At 39.1% G+C, this 21,477-nt stretch overlaps 1 protein-coding gene across 1 annotated transcript; it reads right to left on the reverse strand.

Moving 5' to 3' along the window:
• Window positions 1–7,438: 7,438 nt before the first annotated feature.
• LOC127506485 (NXPE family member 3-like) lies at window positions 7,439–20,154 on the reverse strand. The gene is made up of 7 exons (XM_051883046.1): window positions 20,149–20,154; window positions 16,846–17,157; window positions 16,216–16,631; window positions 16,030–16,100; window positions 11,776–11,979; window positions 9,806–10,146; window positions 7,439–7,891 (listed from the first exon to the last, which is right to left on the reverse strand). The coding sequence occupies exons 1-7, from the start codon at window positions 20,152–20,154 to the stop codon at window positions 7,694–7,696; spliced, it is 1,548 nt and encodes a 515-aa protein (XP_051739006.1). The 3' UTR covers window positions 7,439–7,693.
• Between the last annotated feature and the right edge of the window lie 1,323 nt (window positions 20,155–21,477).

Here is a 21,477-nt window from a genome sequence, read left to right on the forward strand (position 1 = left end):
ACAAGACCGCTTCATGAGTAAGCACAAAACAATTCCGATAGCAGACACTAGGCATGGGCTGGTATGAGATTTTGACTGTATGATAAACTTAAGCAAAAATATCACGTAATTGTAACATTTTACAGTTTATTTTAGGGCTGCACGATTTATTGCAATTTTATCGCAATTTGGCAAAGGCCGCGATTAATTTATGCGCAGCTTGTCAGAGCTGTACAGCTCTGTGATCAGTACTAAATGCTTCTCCATCTAAAAGCCAGAGAGCGCTCTCATCAAAAAGATCTTCATCGTCGTTCTTACGGGTTTTAATAGAGATAGAATTTTCATTTTTGGGTGAACTAACCCTTTAAGCTTTACTCAGACTGTCAATCTAAACCTGATTTCTGTGTATATCCGTTTGAAATCCGATCAGATTTAACAAGTGTGAATGGCAAAAAAAAAAAAAAAAAAAAAAAAATGACATGAAATGCTATTTCAATCATGACAACTCTCAGAGTGGATTAAATTCAACCAGCGTTTACTGGCATGGGGCATGAAGTATACATGGCTTGATTTTGGCGTACGAGATCTGCTACACTGCTGCTGTTGCTGCTGCTGTTACTGCTGAGCAAATACAAATTTGTTCAGCTTAGTCAAATAAAACACAAGGAAAAGGCTGCTGCAAGAATGGTAGAACCCTGTAGCAGATCTCTACAGGTGGTGCTGGGGAGGAGGAGGGATAACAGCGCTTCACATTGCGCAGCTTGTCGATCGCAGGCTAGGGTACGATATATATGGTTGCGTGGATTTGGAAGGTATGAAAAAAAAAATAGTAGTTACTGATTAGCTAATAGTGAACTACCACCTTCAACTGAGCACTATTACTTACTAATTCATCAATTGTTAGTTAATAGTAGTTACTAGAGTGTTAATAATGCATTACTTATTTGTTCCTGTGTAGTTATTCATTAATGAAGGATCAGTATTCTAAAGTGTTACCCTTTCATTACTCTGTATATATATATTCTTTGCTTATATTTAGTTGTATGTATTCGTAGTTTCATATATTAAATCCATTATATTCAGGCTTGATTGTCTCTGTTGATGCTCATGAATGAACCAAGTCACTTTAACGTTTTTGATTTCGCTAGGCTATATGCTTTGTACTATTAGTGTTAGGATAGAAAATTATTCCTCTTGGCCAGAAGAATAATTTCCTTTTTAAGAGTTGATAAAAGATTTGACTGATAAGTTTTGGTGGACAAACAGACCAGTCTTTCTAAAATTAATTCTAAAACTAGAACTAATTCTAGACCATATATATTCATAATTAATTACAATCCGTTGTGATTAATTATCCATATATACATAATTCCCTTTTTGGTTGATTTATACTTATGATTAATCATATCGCGTTATGATTTAATTATATACATATATATTTCACCCATCTGAGCTGATTCATTACATTGATGTTAAAATCATTCTGCCTACTCAGACACATAAAACAATGTATTGATTTTAAATTTCTAAGACACTTTTTGTTTAGGAAGGCCATATGCAAGGAGGCGTGAATCTTCCAGACTGTCCTCCAAAAAACCCCGACCCTATAGGCTGTTTTTTGAGCACTTTATTATAACCTATATTTACGTTTTAAAGTCATGCGCCCTCTAGCTGGCGTAAAAATAATGATAGTGTTGTGTTACGTCTGTCGACATGAAATGACGTATGACTGTCGTTACCAATCAAAATGTGTGTTCATTTAGATGCAGTGTGTGGACTTTTTACACCATTTGTCCTATTTCCATTTAGCAAACCTCATTTTTTTTATTAACGACTACACCCACCCCACCCCTAAACCTACCCTTAGTGATTTATAGTGCATATACACTTTATGAGCACATGCGTTCCCTGGGATCAAACCATCGAACCCACGATCGCATGATTGCATATTGTTATATATTGCAACGCTCTGCTAATTGAGCTACGCGAAACCCAAAATATGACGCAGTTAAAAGGGAACAATGCATTCAAATGAAAGTGTCCTGTTGTCGATAGAGGCGCAACTTTAGTAAACGCTCCTCTGGGTCGTATTTCATGAATTTAAATGAAAGTGTCCTGTTGTCGATAGGGGCGCAACGTTAGTAAACGCTCCTATGGGTCGTATTTCAGGGAAGTGACAAACGGCCTCTATAGGAGTATTGGTTGGAGAACATGTTGGAATCTTCTGAATAATGCTGTGATTGACACCCGAGGAGATTAAGACCCTGCCCCTAAAGAGCTAAAGAATGAGCCATTCAGACAGGAATGTGACTGTGTGAACTAAGAAAGAATGCAATGACAAAATATATAATTTTTTGTTTGTAGTTTATTTAGAATATAGGTAACTATATAAATGAGAGTCAAAGACACATTTTGAGTACACAGTTATACCTGGAAATAAATCCTGTTCAAAGATATAAGTGAACATCACATACCTGGCATTTGGTGTTTGGTGCACTGGAGAAAAAAAGAAAGAAAAAAAAAAACACTTCCTCGCTTCCAGTCAGTGATTTCAGCATCATATGCATGCAGTCCAATGTTTGCCAATATCTGGTCACTATGATTCTCAAATCTGTGAGATAAAAAAAAACAAAAAACAAAAAAAAAACCCCTCTGTGAGCATGTGTTACAGTTGCTTGTAGGAGAGAGTGCACAGACATGGACTTCAGCATAAGAAGGGTTTTAATCATCAAAGGAATGATACAACACGACATAGGGCAAACAATAGAACCGACAGGGAGTGCTAGGAGTGAGTCCAACTTAAAGGGTGTGCTAATGACAATACACAGGTGCAGGGAATCCAGGGATGGCGGGAAAGCTGACGAGGGAAGTGAGTTCAGGTGAGGAACAGGGAGGATTCTGGGAAACGGAGTCCCGGAAGGCGTGGTTGTAACAGCATGCTGATAACAGGATCATATCAACTATTGTATTAACGTTAATATAATGTACACTCTTAACAGAAAACATGATTCTTGTCATGAACTGCATTGTTTTACTGTTTTATAATGTTTCCTGGGGTGCACTTATAATGTTAGTAGGATTTTTACATCAAAAATGGTCAATTTAGAAATAAAAGGCATTTTTCCTACCCTGATTTTAGCCATCTGATTTGAACGCTCTGTTTTAAGGGGCGTGTCTGCTGTGAGACTTCAGTGTAAACGCCCACTGCTGTGATTGGCTGACATCTTTCCATTTGAAATAGCTAAATATTACTCTCTCGAAAAATTTTTGCACGATTTTACTATTACAGCTCTCAAGGTTAACTAATCCTGAAAAGTTCTGCATTACATTTAGATCTATGGCATTATTATTTAGATCGTGGCATGAAAGGTTGCAGTGATGAAGATTGTAGCCGATCACAGACATGTTGTTGAGCGCATGAAAGCAGTGATCTCGTCATTGCAACTCAATTTCTGCACACTAACGAATGCTTTTATCGTAACTAACACTACAAACACAATGTAACTAAGAGTTTTGTTGAATAAAATGGGAGCTTTGGCGTGTCCAGAACTCAGTCACTGATAAACTTGCGCTGTTTGATTGACAACTCCAGCGATTGCAAAGGGAGCGTTCTTTGATCGCTTTCTATATATAATTTAATCACCGTTTTAATAACAGATTATTTTCATCCTACAAAGTGAAACAACGTAAAGATGACTGTTTAGTAGCCTGCGTCGAAATGCGACTGCTTTACCAAAGATTCCACAGTGAAATGTACCGAATACAAATAAATAAAGCTCAACTGAGACATTCACATTTTTGTCCAGTAATGCTCTTCTCTCCTCCTCATCTCACTAACGCGCCAGTGGGCGGGGCTAACGTTGCAACAATGAAGTGGCCGTTGATTTCTTCTGTGGAGATGGCGTTTCACCTATCTATGACATAGAGTCATACGCTGGGCCTGGTGTCAATGAAAGCTTTTACTGGACCAACAAGGAAGTTTTCAGTTCTGAAAATTACAGATATTCTTATAGTATGATGACCTCTTATATATCAAAAGTTTAAGGAAAAGTTGATTTCTCAATTCATAACCCCTTTAAAGGTGCAGAAAGCGATTTCTGAGAAAAACTTGATATTTGAAATCACCCCAAACAGACACACCCCTCCCTTCATTGCTTCATCCCAAAAATGCACGAACATGCAATGCAAGAGTGGATGTCTCTTTACCATAGCCGAAGTGAAGCAAAATAATACTTCACGAATGAAGTGAAGATGATGAACAAACAACAAGAAAGAACAAAAAATGAACATACAGTACACAAGAGTATATACAAGCAAAACAGCAAAACCAATGTTACTCACGTATGGAGCAGAAACAATGCAACCTCTGCGTCAATTTTCAGGCCTCCTGATTAGGTCTCTCCAGCATTTGAAAGCTTCTCTAATATTAACGTCTGATCATAACCCCTCTTTTTCCAGTAATATTCATCTGGCCTTTCTCTTTTGTAATGTCTCTCAGCCATCTCTCTTTCTACAGTCTTTCTTCAAATCTCCTGCTTGCTCACTCTGTCCTCCCCCATCATGAGTGGACACGCCCCTTACTGCTGATTTGCTGCAAGTGTGTTGTGGTGCTCGGTCCGATCCACTTTCAACAGCGTTGTCAGAAATTGTTTACCACACCTTTAATTCATGTCATGTTATACCTATCCAAATAAAATGTGTTTGTCTTATGGGACCTGAACAACTTATAGTTATAGTCATGTTGGTATTGTATGGTTAACCCAGTTTTTGACACTTCTACTAATTTAGTAAATTGAACACAGCAGTAAAGAAAAGTGAAATCTACTTCATACAAATGATCATACTTGCACTTCAAAACTGAAAGCTGTTTGTGGTACGCTGAAAAAAGGTTTAAAAGGTATTTACTATATAGATTCCATAAATGAGTGGAGACGGACAAAACAGTTGTAACAGAATCACTTTATTACATTTATGAATTCATGCTACTTTTCTAATACAATTTATTTACACTTTATCTTACAGTCCTGCCCTATTTGGAAGATTTTGTGGAGGTTATTCCCCTGTTTCTCCCGTCCCCACTGGTCCCACCCAGCTTAGAGTTTCCTATGTCTCCAGAGTTCCCGCCCAGCCAGTCAGACGTTGTCCTGCCTGTGCCATTGGCTCTGTCTGGCTCCGCCTTGGTCTGTTTTGAATAGAACTGTTTTGCTGGATTCCTTTTGTCGTGTGCTTCACTTCAGCCACAGTTACTTGACAGAATACTGGACCCTAGACAGATGCTTGTTACTGTGGCTCTGCCTTGGTCTCCAGAGCCATCGATGGCGTGTGGGCTCATCCGCTCATCAGCTCCACTTAGATCTCCAGCGGCTCCATCTCAGTCCATCGTACCCCTTGGTGTCAACAACCAAATCTCCACCATGGCTCCTTCCTCAGTCGACTCGACATCATCCTGGCTGGACTCTGGGTGTCCATCATCGTGTAATGTCATGATCATGTTCTGTTTTGTTAAGTTTCTGTTGGTTATGTTAAGTGGTTGAAAACCATTAATAAAAAAAAAATGACACCTTCCCAGTAAAATCACTTTATTTCTTTATGGGCTGGAGTGGACATTGGAGCAGGCTCATGGGCTGGAGTGGATTCTGGAGTGGGCTCAAGGGCTGGAGCAGACTTTGGAGCGGGCTCATGGGCTGGAGCAGACTCTGAAGCGGGCTCATGGGCTGGAGTAGATTCTGAAGCGGGATCATGGGCTGGAGCAGATTCTGGAGCAGGCTCATGGGCTGGAGTGGACTTTGAAGCGGGCTCGTGGGCTGGAGCGGATTCAGGAGCAGGCTCATGGGATGGAGCAGACTCTGGAGCAGGCTCATGGGTGGGAGTGGACTCTAGAGCGGCCTCATGGACTGGAGCAGATTCAGAAGCAGGCTCATGGGATGGAGCAGACTCTGAAGCGGGCTCATGGGCTGGAGTAGATTCTGAAGCGGGATCATGGGCTGGAGCAGATTCTGGAGCAGGCTCATGGGCTGGAGTGGACTTTGAAGCGGGCTCGTGGGCTGGAGCGGATTCAGGAGCAGGCTCATGGGATGGAGCAGACTCTGGAGCAGGCTCATGGGTGGGAGTGGACTCTAGAGCAGGCTTATGGGTGGGAGTGGACTCTGGAGCGGGCTCAGGGACTAGAGTCAACACTGGAGTGAATTCAGGGGCTGAAGCAGACACTGGACAGTGCTAAGAGGTTGGAGTCGACACTGGACTCTGGTCAGGGGCTGGAGGCCTTCACTGGACTCTGGTCAGGGGCTGAAGCCAACGTGTGTGCAGCCCACACACACAAAATGGCCGTGGCCATAATGGTCAGCGCTGCATCCTCAGGAGCTGACTCTAGGACTGAAACAGGCTCTGGAATTTCTCTCACTGGAACAGACTGGGGAATTTCACATGACCAGAGCACCATATCAAAATAGCGTTCAAGATTGTAGCTGGAATCACCTACTGGTATCCATGGGGCAACGTGTGGATCCAACCCACTCCAAAACAAATCCATTAACTGGTGGTCAGTCCAGGTTGAAAGATGGCTATATTGCAGGAATTCCTCCATTTAGGCTTCAATTGCCTGGCCATTTTGGAAAGATAGAACACAGAATATCTCCCACTGAAAAGAATGATGTCACCTAAAAAGCGAGTCAATTCATCTGTGATACTTACGGCCAGTTACTATAGGAAACACTAAGCTGAGGCCCAGAAAACACAGAGAAAGCTTAGGTTCATTTAGCTCTGGTGACACAAGAAGCTGGTAAATACAACCAGGTGCTCCATAAAATCCAGGCATTCCAGCTCGGTACTGCAGATGTAATTCAGATCGCTCTTTCCCCTGGTTATGGCTTGAACTTTCAAGTTTATCCTGGTCTTTGCTAGCCACTCACTTTCTTTTCTCCTAGAAGATCTTTTTATGTTCCCTATTACCATCAAATTCTTCATCAATATATATATATATATTTTTTATTACATTTTGCACCAAACATGAGTTATCTTTATTTATTTAATTTGTTTTTATGTTAATTCATATCACTTATGCCTATCCAAATAAAATGTATGTCTTACGGGACATGGACAACTTATAGTATAGTCATGTAGGTATGTTCTGGTTAAACCATGTTTTTAACTGTTCTACTACATAAAAATTATCATAATTACACTTCAAAAAAAAAAAAAAAAATTTTTTTTTTTTTTTTTTTTTTTTTTTTTTAAAGGTATTTACTGTACAGACTCCATAAATGAACAGAGACAGCCAAAACAGTTGTAACATGGTCACTTTATTTACAGATTATTTTATTCACATAATTTATGTTTTGATTTAATAATACAATTCATGTTAACACTTTATTTTAGTGTCCTCGTTACACATTACATGTAGTTAATATAGTAATTATTATAAACTGTGCTTAATTACATGCAACTAACCCTAAACCAAACCTTAACCCTATACTAAGTACATGTAGTTAATTATTATTACTCAGTTCTTAAATGTATAATATGACTAACGCGGACACCTTAAAATAAAGTGTAACCAATTTATTTATTAAAAAATGTTAGATATTACATTATGCATTATTCATAAGGGTATTTGTTAACATTTTGTTCAAGTTTGTTTGTATGTACATTGTCTCACTGTATGTACACTGTAGATGATGACGATGAAGCAAGGTAAATGTTATTCTTTGGGGTTTTGTCAGACAGGACAGACATATGAGAGTAACATTTGGATCTCATTAGCAATGATAACAGTGCCTGGGTGAATATTTTCACTTAGATAGTGACAGGAAGTCATCTGCCAGACATCGAAGTAGATTACTCCATCAATATCTCTGAACATCTCCTGCATCACCATGTTCAGCTGCACTGTATACCAATCACTTTGAAAAATATTCTGTAACAACAGATCAGAATCACAGTTATCAAAAAGAGCCTGCATGCACAACAAAAGGTAAATGAAGCTTCCAGAGCACACATACAAATAAAACAACAGGACACAGAGTAATATGATTAAAGAATAAAATATAAAAATGTATAAAGACATTGTTTGGAAAAACTACATTAAGTGTATTGTTTGTATTTATTGCTACTGTGTGTCTACTGGACATAAAGCCCTGTACTTTTTTGTACTTTTGTCTATTACATGATATACACTGATCAGGCATAACATTACGACCACCTTCCTAATATTGTGTTGGTCTCCCTTTTTCTGCCAAAACAGCCCTGACCCGTCGAGGCATGGACTCCTCTAGATCCCTGAAGGTGTGCTGTGGTATCTGACACCAAGATGTTAGCAGCAGATCCTTTAAGTCCTGTAAGTTGCGAAGTGGAGCCTCCATGGATCGGACTTGTTTGTTCAGCACATCCCACAGATGCTCGATTGGATTGAGATCTGGAGAATTTGTAGGAGTTTGGGGAGTTTGAGTGCTCCTCAAACCATTCCTGAACCATTTTTGCTTTGTGTCAGGACGCATTATCCTGCTGAAAGAGGCCACAGCCACCAGGGAATACCGTTTCCATGAAAGGGTGTACATGGTCTGCAACAATGCTTAGGTAGGTGGTACGTGTCAAAGTAACATCCACATGGATGGCAGGACCCAAGGTTTCCCAGCAGAACATTGCCCAAAGCATCGCATTGCCTCCGCCGGTTTGCCTTCTTCCCATAGTGCATCCTGGTGCCATGTGTTCCCCAGGTAAGCGACGCACACGTACCCGACCATCCACGTGATGTAAAAGAAAATGTGATTCATCAGACCAGGACACCTTCTTCCATTGCTCCGTGGTCCAGTTCTGATGCTTACGTGCCCACTGTTGGTACTTTCGGCAGTGGACAGGGGTCAGCACGGGCACCCTGACTGGTCTGTGTCTATGCAGCCCCATACGCAACAAACTGTGATGCACTGTGTATTCTGACCCTGACCCTGTCGCCGGTTCACCACTGTTCCTTGCTTGGATCACTTTTGATAGATACTGACCACTGCAGACCGGGAACACCCCACAAGAGCTGCAGTTTTGGAGATGCTCTGACCCAGTTGTCTAGCCATCACAATTTGGCCCTTGTCAAACTCGCTCAAATCTTTACGCTTGGCCATTTTTCCTGCTTCTAACACATCAACTTTGAGGACAAAATGTTCACTTGCTGCCTAATATATCCACCCACTAACAGGTGCCGTGATGAAGAGATAATCAGTGTTATTCACTTCACCTGTCATGCCTGATCTGTGTATATTTGAGAATTAAGAATCTTGCTTAAAGGGACAGTTTGCCCAAAAATGAAGTTCTGTCATCATTTACGCATCTTCAATTAGTTCCAAACCTCTATGAATTTCTTTCTTCTGCTGAACACAAAAGAAGTTATTTTGAAGAATGTTGTTAACTAAACAGTTGATGGGACCCCATTGACTTCCATAGTATTTTTTGGATACTATGGAAGTCAATGGGGTCTAAGAATAAAGTAATACCTCTCCTACCATGGAAAAAATAACAATATATTCCTTTTATTTAGTATAAAGGAATCATTTTCCCCAAAGTGATTCATCCTTCTCATCCATCTTGACTACTTTGATTATGCTTTTATGATCCTTTTTGTAGCTTGACAGCCTTTAGTTCCCATCCACATTCACTGTAAAGAAGAGAGCTCCGACATTCTGCTAATCTGTTTCACAGATGAAAGTCAGGTTTGGAATGACATGAGTATGAGTGAATGATGACAAATTTTCAATTTTGGGTCTTTAAAAGAAGGAATTTTACATAATTTTTCTTGTTCAACAAAATATTATCACAAGAAAACTAAACTAAGCAATTGTACCTTTACTCCTGCAGTGTTTCCAGACTTGATGATGACGGTAGTCTCTGGTGCACGACTCAGCAGAGCAACTACAGACTGACGGATTTTGGCCACTTCATGCACATAAAATGTTATTGGGTGAAAAACTAAGTGGGCAAAAATTGTAAAGACAACGACTGCATGAGGACCACCAGCTATTTCATCAATATCATTACTGATAAAATGCAGGTCAGTAATGAGCATTTTAGTAAACCGTAAAGGAACACCGTGTGGCCTCCAGTGAACAATGATATTATTTTTCATCTCTACAGCCATCAGGGGTCCACCGGTACGAGGAGTGTGGAGGTCCATTCTTTTTATGCCTAAATAAGATAAGTGAAAAGAACATTAGAATTATTATACATTATTATTTATCAAATTGCTTTAGAAAGTTGCTTTTTATTGTACACAGCAGCTCCCTAAAGTATAGGGCACTTAATGGGTTAGTTCACCCAAAAAATGAAAATTCTGTCATCATTTACTCACCCTCATTTCTTCCCAAATTTGTAAGGCTTTCATTCATCTTCGAAACTCAAATTAAGTTTTGGATTAAACTGCTTAATTCATATGGATTACTTTTACAATCTTTTTATGACCTTTTTTGAAGTGTCAAAGTGGTAGTTGTTTAGACTGTCAATGGTAGGACAGAAATATCTCAGATTTAATTAAAAATATCCGTACTACTTTATTTTACAGGCCTGTTCTGCATGTACATACTATGTACTTATTATAGCAATTACAATAACTGGATTATTACTAGGTACTAACCCAGAATCGACCCCTAAACCTAACCTTAACCCATGCAGTTAGCTAATATTACCAGTACTTTCTTGGGTAAGTACACTGTTACGAAATAACAGCACTGAGCACAGAGAGTGAGAATCCACGTGCAGTTTAATGAGAAAATACAATCCACAGTCATAGTCCAAAAGCCAGGCAGAAGGTCAAAGCACAAATTATCAGTCCAAAACGAAGTCAAGGCAGAAATCAGAACCAGGAACAATGAAACCACACATAAAACTGTCAGTAACATGAAACACGAAAACAAGACTTCATCCTGATACAAAGCCTAGAGGAATATAAATAGACAGAGTTAATTACATGGTTTAAACAAAACACAGCTGATACTGATAAACTAATAATGAGAGTTCTGGTAAATGGAGTCCGGGAATAACAGAGTGTGACAATAAGGAAGGCTGCCATCTGCTGGTAAACAATTACAGATGTAACATACACATACTGTAAAATAAAGTGTAACCATAATATCTTCATGTGTGTTCCGAAGAAGAACCAAAGTCTTACGGGTTTGGAATGATATGATGGTGAGTAAATGATGACAGAATTTTCATTTTTGAATGAACTAACCCTTTAAGGGATAGTTCACCCTGTAACACCTTTATGCCTTTATTTCTTCTGCGGAAAACAAAAAGATATTTTGACTAATGTTTCAGTTGTCTTTTTCATTATAATAAGTGTCAGTGAGGTCCAAAACAACACTGGACCCTATTGACTTTTAGTGTATATTTTGGACTGAATATTATCAGCTTATTTTTTTCAAAACATCTTCTTTTGTGTTCCAAAGAAAGAAAGTCATCCAAGTTGAGAACAACATGAGGGTAAGTGAAGACAGAATTTAAATTTTTGGTGAACTATATAACTGATTTAAGTGCATGCCTCATTGCATTAGATACAAAATATCAAACTAAGTAGCATCTGCAAAAAAAAAAAAATTGGCATGAGCATTTCTCAGAACTAACTTCTTTTTTAAAAGACATTTTGGTAATGACATTTTGCAAGTTTAAAACCTGATGAATGTCTTTTATATGTTTTGCTTGAAAGGTGTGTCAGTTGATTGGATGTTCAACATACTTTGTGGTGCCTCTGTATGTCATTTCCTTATTTCATGTTATATATTCATGCTATCAAGTCTTAAATTAAATTATATAACTTGCCTGGCACTTTTCTTTCAAAATACTCAAACCACTGCCTTGTGGTAGAGTCTCCCATCAAGTAGACTATCTTGTTTTTAAGACAGTTTCCCATTTGTGCAGAACTGAACTGCCCGGTGTTGCATACAAAAGACTTCCAGACATCTTTCAGATAGAACCCTGCAGGAACTGGTGTCGTCATGCCAGATCTGCATCTCTCCTTTGTGCCTGAATCAAAGACACATTCACTTAAAAATTGTCAAAATTATGCAAATTCTATTCATTCCATTCATTTGATTTCAGATGCTATCTCTCTTCTGACATGCGGTCAGTGTATGTTTTGACCATTTCCTATTTGGAAAAAATAAAAAAATAAAAAATTTGGCTTGCTTTTATGTTTAGGGAAAAGGAAAACAAAAATTTGCCTTGATTATTTTTATTTGTTTATTGTGTACATATTGGTTTATTTGCATATTTCATTCATTGAAACGCTGCCTACATCTGCGCGACAACATATTATTAAAGTGTAAACACATTGGCAGTGCTGTACCAACTCTGCATGACACAATAAAGGCCGTAAAGGCAGGGCAGTTTGCCCAATAAGATGACAGGGCATCATGATCTCATGAGTATTTTCACGTAAAGTGCGGAATGTCTTTCAACCTCTTAGACCATCACCACGGTCCTATCCTGAATGAAGATACCTAATATCAACAATATAAGGTCACTGACCTTAGGGTTTGGATATTATATAATATCTGGACGAACCAACCACTTCCTCTTTGCCTTTCTTGCCTCATCTGAGGCCGTATCAGTAGATCGCATTTAAGCTTAATTGCAGGAGAGATTGCAGGTCCAATCCATCATGTTTTTGTGCAAGTGCTTTACGACCCTGAGGAATGCGGTGGATTTCTCCACATTTATATATCTTGGCGTATTGTTGGAATGCATGTCGGTGAGTGTTTCTTTAGTTCTATAGTTTACAGGTGTTTGTTGTTAATATACTTCAAAGAGCTCTGTTCGCAGACTTAATTAGAAGGATGATTAATGAATGGTGATTCGTCTCAATCTATATGTTAATGACATTGTTGTTACTTGTGTTTTAAAACTAATGCCAAGTAGTTTATTTTGAAAACTTGCAGTTCAACTTCAATAATTATTTATTATACTGTGATTGGTTAAAGTTAATCTTTTGTTTCTTTTTCCTTATCATAGATTGCTATTTATTTTGAGTGACTTGAACTTGTTGTCATGAGTCACTCAAAATGTCAGTTTTGCCAATCTGGTACGCACTCACAGGATGGGCACCAGGAATGCCCTTCCTGTTTGGGTATACAACATTTATTGAACGATACTGAATACCCCTGTGCAGCTGCAATGGGGCTATCTTTGCAGGAAATAGTGCCATGCATTCATGTGCAAAGAGGTGTTTTACAATAGTTCCTTGTTGGAGGAACATTCTGGAAAATGCAAGAGAGATCATACTCCTGATGCTACCACCAGGCTCCTGCACCCTGACATAACTCAGAATAAATGGGGAAGGACCCACAGTGATCCAAGAGCCCAAGGACGACACTCAGATGCAAATCTTGGCAACGTTATGTGACTTGGCTGGTAAGCTCGAAACACGTTGTTTTGCAGTAAGTGCTCAACTGTTCACGCTCCCTGCTGCACACTCCTATGAGGATGAGTTAACATCATACCAGGAAGGGGAGGATGATTCAATGCATGTCATCTCACTGCCTGTGAATAATTCCCATTGGTAGTGAGGGGAAGGCTGAAGATGAGGATGAATCAAGGTTTGACAATTCAGAGGAAGGGAGCCCACACTCTGACATTCTTTGTCGCATCAAGGATCCTGGGCCATGATGCTCGGGAAGAAGCTACAACTGCAGCCCCCCCCAACAAGGTGTATGGGTGAGCATTCAGCCTCCTGTGTCTATTCCTGTGGTGGAGATTTATTCTCAGAGGTTGAGAAAAGCCTAAAATAATACAAAAGCTGCCCCCAGTTTAATGTAGGTTGTAGGCGGTTTCCTAAAATAAATTACTCTCCTGACAGTGGTATGGGGAACATGCCTTCAGTGGAGCGAGAGATCACAGCCTTAACCACCTTGTGCCATGATCGGGTCACGGATAATCCTTGTTGTCCTGGTAGAGAGTGCCAGAAGACAGATTGGTTAATGTGCCAAGCATATAACACAGCTATGTGGGCAGCCCAATCAGGAAACACCATGGGATAGATTTAGATTTTTTGAGGAAAGTTGTCAGTACAGAAGATCGTGATATTATGAATTTGGTTGACACAGCACTCATCACGCACACAGTTTACCAGAGGCATTGGAGCATCTATGTCCTTAGCAATTTTAGCCCGGAGGCAGATCTGGTTTGCTCAGACTAATCAGGAAAGAACTGTCTAGTATGCCAGTTGTTCCAGGTGAGGTATTTAACCCTGATTCCCAATCTCTAATGGATACGGCCAATCAGGCAAGACGCAGAAGAGAATCAGTTCAGCAAACATTTGATCACTTTGGACCAACTAGATATGGCCATAGAGGTGCTAAATCCTTTCAGCTGCCACACTTTCCCTGAACTCTGGGGGTATAACAGAAGACAAACTTGGGGTTACCAATCCCATGATAGAGGCACCAGACAATCTAACCAAGCTCCCCAAACTGACCAGTCTCACATGAGGCGTACTCCCAGGGATCCTAAACCCTGGGATTAACGGTCTTGGAGTCGCCAGAGTATGCTCCCAACTATGCCTGGACATTTGGGAGAAAGTTACATCGGATCCTTGGGTTCTACATAGCATCAAGACAGGATGCAAGGTACAGTTCTGACGGTTGAACGATACCCAATTTTTCCATATCAGCCATTTTGGAGGTCGGCCATTTTGAATTTTGCCACAAAATGCTATATTTTATGAACGCATTGGCGCATCGTTACGGAGCTCGGTATGTGTTTTTGGCACCATGTTCTGAAGGTACTCAAAGGGTTATAAAAGTCAAAAGTTATAATGAAATTTACAAAAATGCTAATAACTTCTGATTAATTTAACCTATTGTAATGAAACTTTCCTTGGGTCATGCTGAGAACATAGATACCAATTTTGCCATAGTCGGCCAAACTTTCTGTTGGCCATTTTGATTTTCTTTAAAAAACAACTTTAATTCCTCCCAGGACCATTTGTACAATACAATTTTCACTAAAATTGAATCACATCATCTTCAGATCATGCTGGCAAAAAATTATGGATTTCGTGTTGATACACAAAACTGTTTTTGTATACAGCAGCGACGAATTTGAGGCATGATGCCAAAACGACTCTTGAGGCTGTATCTCTGCAATGCTTTGACATATTTACACCAAACTTGGCATCAATTTGGTCACAGCGCCACCTATTGGTTGAAAGTGATAAACCATTAAATGATTATTATTAACTGTATTTATGATTTTTCAGCTATTTTGCCTAAAATGACCTTAACAGGTCTTTATTTGCTCATTGTTGCAGTTGGTCTGATGCTCCCAGCCATGCTTATCATGCCTTCTTTGTGCTTGGCTCCTTAATGGCTGCATGCAGCTATATTTTGAACTACTTTTGGTACCGCCTTTGACATTTTTCAATAAATCAATTATTGTGATTCCACTTGTCTGTCTGTTATGTTTTATCTTTATAATAAGAAATGGGTATGGGTAGGTTTAGAGGTAGGAGTGGGGTTAGCGGTATTGTTACTGAAAGTGTCATTTTCCTACACATTTCTTTTTATTACGTTTTATATATTCTTTTTATATCCTCTTTAAAATGGTTATGTTTGAATTTGGGGGTAATATTAAGAGATCTACAATTTATCTATAAAATGGTAAAAGGGCAATTATACAAATATCTTTATGATATAAAATGTTAGTAAATATTTTGCATTTCTTTAGCTGTAAATATGTACAAATGTTTAAGTTTAATTGCTGTCGATACGTTCATATTGTACGTTTCAGCATCTATCCATAAATACAAAAATATACATTTTGCACCTGAAGATGTTACATATTGATTAACACTCAGACTGGAAAGGGGCATTTCAGTGTCGCCCATGTGAGCAAATTATATATTTAAACCAATTTGTAAACAATGAACAAAAAAGCTGAATACTTAGTTGCAATGAATCGTTAATAATAATAATAATAATAATAATAATAATAATAAAACCTTTTTCCTTTCTTATTAATCTTTTCCAAACAGGAAATTAAATGGTCAAAACGTACACGAATCATATGTAAACGTACCAATGCCTGCAGGGTTGGGAAGAACATTTAATATTTTTTTGTCTCCAGTAATAGCCACATTTGTTAATTTCCTGTGAAATAATAATATTTTCCTTAGAAATAATAATAATTTTTAATATAATAATAATAAAAATTGAACATTTCTACAATTATTTTGAAATTCAATTTGAATTCTTTCCCACTTACTTTGTAAGAAGTTGCTTCTCAAGAGGATTTAACGGGTCTTCCAAACCTCCTCTTGAGTGATGAACCAGGTTGTCACAAGAAAGTTTCTTCGGTCTCTCACACTGCCACACCGTCCCTGTTTTTATATCCTTATACTCACAGCAGCAGTCGCCTTTCCTCCAACTTCCATCTGCACCCCACTTAAGATTACATTGTACTACTTCACTGATCCTGGTTTTATTGGGTCCTGGCCCTTCAAAGTGGCCATTATAGTGGCTGCGTGTGAATGAGGACTCCCTGTATTTTTTAAGAATCTGCACAACCTCACTGGAGTGCTCTAGACGCACATAAACTTGTGCCTGACCTTCCCAGGGCAGAAGAAGAGCAACAGAGTAAGTCCCATTATGGTGATCCACAACCTCCCCGTACACACTCGCCTTCAAGAAGAATGGAGAAGGTTAAAGAGTAATGCAGAAAACTAATGTCTGTAGATAAAGCAAGCTTATAAACCTAAACATAATATGTATTAGTAATATTTTGTAAATAAACCAATTAACAGGCAAATCAAACTCAATATGACACATCAGTATACTGTTATTGTTTTTTGTATAAAAATTTAATATAAAATAATATATTATAAAATAAACACACCTTTAGCTTTGAATTGAATAGTTTTGCTTTAAAGAAATCTCCTCCATATCTTTTCAGGTTCTTGTTGTGGTCTCTGGCTGTGATGGTAACGGAGATCTTTTCTCCCACTTTGTAACTCTCCTTGAGTCCCACAATAGAGAATGTTGAGTGGACTGGACTTGTGCTCTGATTCAGCTGAGTGATTTCTTGATCTGGACCGGGCCAGTCCAGAGCCTTCTGTAGCCTTTCCCACTCCTCTTCACTGATTCCCATGTCAAAAGCAGATATTGTGGATGAATAATTATTTCGAGGAACTCCTTTAGGTCTGGGGGGCTGAAATTGTATTATTTGGGTCCAACCATTCAATCCCCATAGAGCCTGAGAGAAGACCAGGATATCAATCACACCAAAATTCCATCTTTTTTCTATATGTAAATGTTCATTGTGGATACTTTCTAGATAATACTTGAAAAGTTATGTGGATCTCTTGGCGGTTGGTGAAATCATGCACAAGTGTGAATGGGTTAGGTCCTAATATGTAGCTCAAACAGGAGAGTATGGCATTAGCAACGCCAATGTCATGGATTCAAAAGCATCAAGTAAAGAGTTGCCTTTACAGAACAAGCCAATAGGGAACAGCAAAGAATTTCCATCAAAATGGCTGTATTTCAGACATTAATTCCGCTTCCCCACTACTAAAATAATTATAAGAAAACTTCCACCAATCAGAGAGTCGCAACAAGCAAAACATGCCAAAAGAGCTCTTTAGCTCCGCCCACGACGCACTGCGAATGACGTAATCGAGTCGGTCTTCCTCCTCTCTCAAAATACTTAAATATATATTTGTAACCTGCTAGTATACACTAATGCGACTAGACAAAACAGTGTTTCATTTCCATAGCAATGACTATTTACAAACCCAATTCCAAAAAAGTTGGGACACTGTACAAATTGTGAATAAAAAAGGAATGCAATGATGTTGAAGTTTCAAATTTCAATATTTTATTCAGAATACAACATAGATGACATATCAAATGTTTAAACTGAGAAAATGTATCATTTTAAGGGAAAAATAAGTTGATTTTAAATTTCATGGCATCAACACATCTCAAAAAAGTTGGGACAAAGCCATGTTTACCACTGTGTGGCATCCCCTCTTTCTTTTTATAACAGTCTGCAAATGTCTGGGGACTGAGGAGACAAGTTGCTCAAGTTTAAGAATGGGAATGTTGTCCCATTCTTGTCTAATACAGGCTTCTAGTTGCTCAACTGTCTTAGGTCTTCTTTGTTGCATCTTCCTCTTTATGATGCGGAAAATGTTTTCTATGGGTGAAAGATCTGGACTGCAGGCTGGCCATTTCAGTACCCGGATCCTTCTTCTACGCAGCCATGATGTTGTAATTGATGCAGTATGTGGTCTGGCATTGTCATGTTGGAAAATGAAAGGTCTTTCCTGAAAGAGACGACGTCTGGATGGGAGCATATGTTGTTCTAGAACTTGGATATACCTTTCAGCATTGATGGTGCCTTTCCAGATGTGTAAGCTGCCCATGCCACACGCACTCATGCAACCCCATACCATCAGAGATGCAGGCTTCTGAACTGAGCGCTGATAACAACTTGGGTTGTTCTTGTCCTCTTTAGTCCGGATGACATGGCATCCCAGTTTTCCAAAAAGAACTTCAAATTTTGATTCGTCTGACCACAGAACAGTTTTCCACTTTGCCACAGTCCATTTTAAATGAGCCTTGCCCCAGAGAAAACACCTGCGCTTCTGGATCATGTTTAGATATGGCTTCTTTTTTGACCTATAGAGTTTTAGCCGGCAACGGCGAATGGCACGGTGGATTGTGTTCACCGACAATGTTTTCTGGAAGTATTCCTGAGCCCATGTTGTGATTTCCATTACAGTAGCATTCCTGTATGTGATGCAGTGCCGTCTAAGGGCCCGAAGATCACGGGCATCCAGTATGGTTTTCCGGCCTTGACCCTTACGCACAGAGATTGTTCCAGATTCTCTGAATCTTTGGATGATATTATGCACTGTAGATGATGATAACTTCAAACTCTTTGCAATTTTTCTCTGAGAAACTCCTTTCTGATATTGCTCCACTATTTTTCACCACAGCATTGGGGGAATTGGTGATCCTCTGCCCATCTTGACTTCTGAGAGACACTGCCACTCTGAGAGGCTCTTTTTATACCCAATCATGTTGCCAATTGACCTAATAAGTTGCAAATTGATCCTCCAGCTCTTCCTTATATGTACATTTAACTTTTCCGGCCTCTTATTGCTACCTGTCCCAACTTTTTTGGAATGTGTAGCTCTCATGAAATCCAAAATGAGCCAATATTTGGCATGACATTTCAAAATGTCTCACTTTCAACATCTGATATGTTATCTATATTTTATTGTGAATAAAATATAAGTTTATGAAATTTGTAAATTATTGCATTCCTTTTTTATTCAGAATTTGTACAGTGTCCCAACTTTTTTGGAATCGGGTTTGTACTTAAGTGTTTTTATCAGCTTTCTGTCACGCAGCTGCTGAACTTCCCGTGAAAGCAACTTATACTGTCTAGCATCCAGACATGATATAAAAATAATATTGCAAACCAAGCAAACATTTAAGATAAGACATTTAAGATTTTTCTTGGTCTTGTTTTCCGTGGGAAAAAAATAATAACGTTTCTAGTTTGCTCATTGGTTGCAGTTTGTGATAAGCTGCATGATTCAACTTTGAACATTACATTTCTAAATTGTTTATTTAACACTCATAAATGTAATTTTGTTCACATGGCTGTTTGCTCCTGAAACCAGTGATAATGATATTCCAACTGTCCTGTCAAATAAAATCTGTTATTTGGCATTGTTTCATGTTAAAGGGTTAGTTCACCCAAAAATCCAGCGTTAGCGTCAGTTCTGGCAGGTCATGTCAGTCAAGCTCGCATCAGCTGACTTCCAGGTGACTACATCTACCTATAGGAATACGACCGCTATCACGGCATTCATATATAAGCTCCTCTATTATCAGCAGCTATTGCATTTCTCAGGAGATAATTAAATGGCGAATTCAACAGGCAAAACAGCATCATCTCACTAGGAAATGTGCAATCGGGAATTTAGCGAGAGGGTTTCGTTCCCCACATGGATTTCACCTCTTGAACACATGAATTCGCCGCACTGATCATAAGCCGCCTGATTTGGAAGTGACTGAGTTAACGTTAGCATTGCTTCTCGCATCAATTCTTCTGCAATTAGACATGTCGATGAAGTTATACCAATGACTGACTCAAGAACAAGTTCAGATGGATCTGCACTACCCGCATGAAGAAGGATATCAAGAGAAGATCAAGCATCCATGTCACAGCCGGCTATTTCACTTTCCTTCATCTCTGAATGTTTTCAGAAGCTAAGTTACTTTTAATGCTCATTGTTTTAAAGCTATCAGGTATTAGCAACATGCTGTTGCTGAGGCTATCAGTGTTGCTTAGGCTTCCAGTCATTCTCAGTAAAAATGTTTGCGCAAACTTTTGCAATCGTATTGGCAATGTGCGTTACTTTTCTGACTTTTCTGTTGTCAATGGCAACCGGCTCGATTGCTGCGCATGCTGGTCAGGGCGCTTTCGTTTGTATGGCAACATACACGCTGGTCGGATCGCCTGTGTTTAGCGCTATACATAGCAGATTCAAGCAGCTTTGCAGTAGAGACAGGAAAACAACGATTCATGGTGCAAACAGATTTTCTGCTGTGGCGCAGCACATTGTAAACCTCACGCTGTTTTTAAAGGTATAGTTGCTATTGGAAAAACACTCCTTAAAGCTATTAGTTGCAATTAAGAACAAGCTGTTCTTAAGGCTATCTAGTTGCTATGGAAGGCAAACGTAAAAAACAAAACAAAAAAACCCCCGAAGCTTCTAGTGTCATTGCCGCATATTATAAGCACATACTGTGGTAAGTTTATTCAGGCACATGCTATCTTAAGCTGTTGTCTTAGACTTATGCTTTATGCTCTTTATGATATCCGATCATATTGCAACATTCTGTGTTAAGTGAGCAACTTTTCGGTTACTTAAAACTTATTAGAGTACTGTAACATGCTTGTCCTTAAATACACAGAGGTCTCTTATTTAACACTAACAACATCGTAGCGTGATGATCCCGTAAGGAGTGTGAAATCATGGGAGTTGTCATCTTCACTTCCACAGCTGAAGGAATCAGCCTGACTGGAGCAGGAATCGTGTTCATAATGAGGAAGCACTGTATTTCACTGCTTAGCTGCACGCTGCATCTAACTCAGTGCTATTGCTGCGGGTGTATGCTTCCCCGACCACACTACCACTAGTTTAATACTAGTCTGTGATTTACAACATGCTTGTTGTATCAGATTTGCTGTCGCTAGGGGTGTAAGCTTCCCCCAATAAAAGGAAAAAAAAAATTAATAGTTATGTATTAGGCAATGGGTGTATGCTTTCCCGACTAGATTGCTGCTAGTTTTATACTAGTCTGTGACTTACAACATGCTTGTTGTATCAGAATTTCCGCCACTAGGGGTGTAAGCTTTATAAAAAACAAAAAAAAACAAAAACAAAAGATCTGTGAAAATGGTGATGACATGCACATGCATATTAAGTGTAAGGGAAACTGGTTA

Source organism: Ctenopharyngodon idella, chromosome 23 (genome assembly GCF_019924925.1).
Source record: "Ctenopharyngodon idella isolate HZGC_01 chromosome 23, HZGC01, whole genome shotgun sequence".
Taxonomy (NCBI): domain Eukaryota; kingdom Metazoa; phylum Chordata; class Actinopteri; order Cypriniformes; family Xenocyprididae; genus Ctenopharyngodon; species Ctenopharyngodon idella.